We start from the raw sequence: 5,231 nt of genomic DNA, 5'->3' as shown, positions 1-5,231 counted from the left end.
AATAAATATAAAATTTAAATTAGTTTTTAGCATTTTCATACTTGTGACAAATAGTTCCCAATCCATTATAATAGATAAATTAATTAAATTTTTTTATCTTTATGAACTTCGCTCAGTTAGTAAGGCACATCGCATTTTATATTCAGGGGTCATGGTTCGAACCCCGGACATCTCGTTTATCCACTTTAAAGGTGAAATTTATAATCATTAGACTATGTGACAAAAAGAAAATAATAATAATAATAATAATAATAATAATAATAATAATAATAATAATAATAATAATAATAATAATAATTTTTGGGTCTTACTAACGAGTGCCCCTGAACACTCTTTAAACAGTCAATTTATTATAAAAAAAAAATGTAAAATGTTAAACATTTCAATTCCCAATGTGTTGACTTCACACATTTCCATAAATGTTTTACAAAAACTTATACTTCCTTCGTCCCAAAATATAAGACCTTGTTGATCATTGCACTATATGCCAATACATAATTTTGATTACAAATATCTTTAATTCTCTATTAGTAAAAATTATAGAAATTCGATATTTTAGAAATATTCATCGAAACAAATCAAACAAGATATTATATGATAATATTTACATTTATATACTTTCAGAAAATACGGCCAAAATAAGACATATAAAAAGTACATTTAGTCAAAAGAAGTCTTATAAAACGGGCGAAAGATATCTTATTTAAGATGCTTAAAGAGTGCCCAAAATACTCGTTAACATTTTTCTTAGTTTTATTTTCAATATAAAAATATCAGCGATTAATTTAAATACTATTGTTGTCAAATTGAATCGACCCATAAAAAATTTATAAAAAAACAAAATAAATCTTCACACCAAAATATTTTAAACTTTACTTGATCTCCTTTTTTTTTGTCTTTGATATTAAACTTTACTAGATCTCTTCCTGCTACTTACCTCGAATGAATATATACGTTCAACACAAAATATTCGCATTTAGATTATCTGAACAAAATCTCTTAAAAAATTCTGAGTAAGCCTGAGTCTAAGACTCTGTTTGGTACAAAATAACGAATAACGGAAGAGCTTATAGCTAGCTAGTTTTTAGATTATAATGAATAAACTAGCTGATTAAATTTGGAGTGTTTAGTAAACTTAGCCGTTGAACTAGTTTATAAATATGAAACAGGGGCGGAGTCACATTGAACCGAGCGGGTTCAACTTAACCCCTGAACTTGAAAATATCGAGAAGATGCACCCACCCAAGAGAAGAAGAGAACATAGAAGAATGGAAACAGGGAAGATGCATGATGCTGGGAAAAAAAACCAGGAAGTGAAAGTAACAGGAGAGTGGAGCGGCTGCCATAAGGAATGAGTTTAAGAAGATGATAGTATTTGTGGTATTGCCAATTCCAATTTGAAAAAAAAATTAAATAAATCAATATTGCTTTGCTAAAATTGCTATCATTTTGGCAACTTGTTTGTGCTTAAGTATAGTCCCTTCATATCAATATTGTCTTATAAAAAGATAAATTTAAATTCTGCATATTAATTATTATGCTTTTTTTCAACTTAACATCAAATCCAAAGAAATGAACTTTGGAAAAATAACAACATTGTTGTAGTTTTGCATAAACATCACCCTTTGATTAATATCAACAGGGTAATGCAAAAAATTTAATAGGAAATAAACTGCACAAATTAAAAGAAAATTTAAAATGAAAACAACTGCACTATGAGCTCCAGATTAGAGTGCAATCATTCAACTCATTAACCCATTGCTGAAAATCATCATTTGCTTGTGAGGCCTTTTCAATTTCAACCACCATGGCTTGACTTTTATTATTGGCGAATTTGTTAAGTAGGTCAACCATGCCCCTCCTCCTCTTCGACCCTGGTGATGTTGACTCACAACTTCCCTCTGATGAAGAGGGCTCAGGTGACTCTCGTTTCAAAACCACATCCCTCTTTGACTTTGATGTCAAAACATCAGAGCCAATCAGGTGAGGAAAATTAAGTTTGGCTTTTTGACCACGCATCTTGAAAGCAGCTTTGTCGTAAGTCAAAGTTGCTTCCTCCTCTGTCAGATAAATTCCAAGACAAACTCTAGCACCATTCTTCTTGTTGGGAAAAACCGGCATAGAGAAAATAAAAGAACGCAATCAACAACACAAGAATATAACTTGGAAACTCCAAATCGGAGAAAAAACCACGGTCGTTGTCAAAACCGACAACCAGAGAATAAACACTATGTAAAAATTGTTACAACACATAGACTTCACTCTCAATCACCCCATGCCCCAATACACTCACACTCTCCAAAGTAAATATTTGAACTACATCTCAAATACTCTTAAACAAGAGCATAAGAGATAAGAGAAAAACAAAAAGACACAAATATAAACTTAAAGTGTTTATAAGTGTTACTGCTTGGTGCAATTATAAACAAAGAACTTAGGTCCAATATATAGCTTTGATTTCCTCCTTGCTTCACAATTCTAAGCGATGTGGGACTTTCAATAGCTATTTTTTAACCTCCTTATTTTTCTTCATTAGCAATGTGGGACTTACATTGCAATCAATCCCAACACTTTTTTGGATCTCTGATCTCTGCTGCGAACTTGCCCCATGGCCTACGCCTCACGCCCTTGTATCTCTTCCATGTAGGTGGTGCACTTATTTCACGCGCCTTTAAAATTGTATCGGAATCGTTGTCACTTTTAGGGCTTGGTAAAGATTGATCATCAGTTGATGTAGTAAGAAGGCTGTAATCATCAAATAGAAGGTATTGTTGAATGTGTTCCAAATATGCAAAATCCGAGTCTTTGGTGGTGGAAGCCATGTTTTGGATGAGAGTATACCAGAGGAGGCTCGCATGCATGTGCGAGGTGTGCGACGGCATAGGGCCTCAAAATTTTGAGGGCCTAAACTCAAAATTTTGAGGTCCTATAATATTACTTATATATTATTTATACCTATAAAATATCAGATGTATATTAATAGATTAATTTTTAGGCCCTAAAATAATAGTTATATATTGTTAATGTTCATAAATATCATGAGTATCAATATATTAGTTATCTATACTCGTAAATATAGTTCTAGTCCATTTTAATCTTTGCATAAAATTTAATCTTAGATTATGATATTCCTTTTTGACGTTATATTCAAAGATAATTATTTTGTATTTCTTGTTCCATTTAATTTAATGTAAGATTTAATATTGATAATTTATATGTTTACAAGAATGTTTTTTTTTATATTATATGCAATTTAAATCGATAATTTTTTAAATTTTTTTTATTAAGGGACCACTTTTATATTTTGCACAGAGCCTCCTAAAACTTGGAGACGCCCCTGGAGTATACTAGTGGTGTTTAAGTGTTTTAGATCTAAGTTTACCGTTTCTTTTTTTTTTTACACAAAGTTTACCGTTTGTGGAAGCTCTGAGACTTGGGAGTTGGGAATATTGTGCTATACTCACTTTATTTATATATATGGCAATAATTATTGTTTATGAGATTGTTTATTCAAATATTGACATTGAAACCACATGTTGTTTTTTCATTATTTAATTTAAATATTCCCTCAAGATCGCTCCTATGAAACTTCATGAATATTTGAGTTGTGCCAATGGGATTAAGATTTGCTGCTGTAGAAAAATCACACAGTTTCACACTGTGTTTGATCTCAGCCGTCAATGTCAGATCGAACGGTTTATATTAAAACTGTGTCTTTTCAGTAATATTGATCATATCCGTTGATTTTTGATCGAACGGCAGAAATCAATTACTGCGTGTAACAGCGTGATAATCAGACAGCAGGGAATCTTTTTCCGTGCCAATGGCCATTTCACAAAAAAAAAATTTTAGTTGTTCAAGAATTGATTATAAAAAACCCTATGTCACTTTCACACACAAAATAAAAAAAACCGTTGTTTAAAGTTTCAATCTCTTCTCCTATTGTTGAATTGAATATTATTAGTTTATTATGTTGGTTATAGCTTGCGTGGAAATTAATTTCTTCGTTAAATATATTTTTGATCTTGTAAATTTACGAAATTTTCATTTTAGTCCTGAAATTTGTTTTCATACTTTTTAGTTCCTGAAGTTTCATTAGTCAATGGTTTTAGTCCATGCCGTCTACATGGGTTTAGTGGAGGATGACGTGACAGCGATGTGGCACAGCCACCTGTATTTTTTTATTTTTATTTATTTTTTTGGATTGTCACGTCATCAATAAGTTTTTAAAAAAAAAAAAAAAAATTCATTTTTTCGGTGTTTTTTTATTTATTTTTTTCCAGTTTTTTTTTGGCACCCCCAATCCCAATTAAAATAAAAAAAAATCCTAATTATTTGCAATTTCTTCTCAAATTAGTTGGTTTTGTTATAACCAGATTTCTATGAATGAAAGATTTTAGAAAAATAAAGAAATAATTTAGTTAATTAATAATTAAATTGAGAAAATGAAAAATTAGATTAAACAAATTGTTAAAAGACCATAAACACGTAATAGAACCACTAGAAAAAAAAACGCAATGAACGCAAAACAGAACCTAGAATCCATGTCGCCATAAATCTCTCAATCTTCCCAATCCCAGAAATCAAAACCGAAATTGCGTTCGGTTTAGTTTAATTTAATTAAATTATAATTAACTAAATTTATTTTTATTAATTAACCAAATTGTTAAAAGAACATAAACCTAATTTTCTTTTTCTCAATTTAATTATTAATTAACTATTTTTTCTAAATTCTTCATTCATAGAAATTTGGTTATAACAAAACCAACTAATTAGAGAAGAAATTGCAAATAATTAGAATTTTTTTTTTCATCGACTTTTATTCGATATTTAAGTTTGTCATTATATTATGGTAGAAAATTTATTTAAAATATTTAATAATTTCTTATATAATATTATTAAAATATAAGTGAAACTATTGTGCTGTTTTTTTATAAAACTTATTAAATGAATAAATTTGATTATAATTATCAATGATATATTATCCAATTTTTTATGTATCTGTTACAAAATAATGGTCTCCTGTATATTTTTTAATAAAAAATTACACTTTTGATTAGGAATATTTAGAATAATTAAGTAAATTTGATAGTAATTAATTTTATCGTATTATTAATAGTTAATAGTATATTGTTTTTTTTTATGAAAAATATTATTTATGTTTCTATTTCTATATTCCTAATTTTATGCATATTTATCTTATTTTTTAATATTTTTTATTGACTATTTTA

The 5,231-nt window shown here is 28.8% G+C and overlaps 1 protein-coding gene across 1 annotated transcript; it reads right to left on the bottom strand.

The window, feature by feature from the left end:
* Window positions 1-1,513: 1,513 nt before the first annotated feature.
* Window positions 1,514-3,434, bottom strand: LOC123891178 (ethylene-responsive transcription factor 1-like). The gene is made up of 3 exons (XM_045941019.1): window positions 3,349-3,434; window positions 2,575-2,841; window positions 1,514-2,101 (listed from the first exon to the last, which is right to left on the bottom strand). Exons 2-3 carry the CDS (start codon window positions 2,820-2,822, stop codon window positions 1,714-1,716), a joined length of 636 nt encoding a protein of 211 aa, XP_045796975.1. The 5' UTR covers window positions 2,823-2,841; window positions 3,349-3,434; the 3' UTR covers window positions 1,514-1,713.
* Between the last annotated feature and the right edge of the window lie 1,797 nt (window positions 3,435-5,231).

This window comes from Trifolium pratense, linkage group LG6 (genome assembly GCF_020283565.1).
Source record: "Trifolium pratense cultivar HEN17-A07 linkage group LG6, ARS_RC_1.1, whole genome shotgun sequence".
In the NCBI taxonomy this organism is placed as follows: domain Eukaryota; kingdom Viridiplantae; phylum Streptophyta; class Magnoliopsida; order Fabales; family Fabaceae; genus Trifolium; species Trifolium pratense.
The sequence above is the reverse complement of the archived record's forward strand: the minus strand, read 5'-3'. Positions and strand labels throughout refer to the sequence as shown.

Bases quoted from the DNA above. Each gene is read 5' to 3' on its own strand.
- LOC123891178 (XM_045941019.1), bottom strand. From the start codon at position 2,822: ATGGCTTCCACCACCAAAGACTCGGATTTTGCATATTTGGAACACATT. The intron at 2,102-2,574 runs AAAGTGTTGGGA...TTTTCCCAACAA, and splicing joins GCAGAGATCAGAGATCCAAA to GAAGAATGGTGCTAGAGTTT.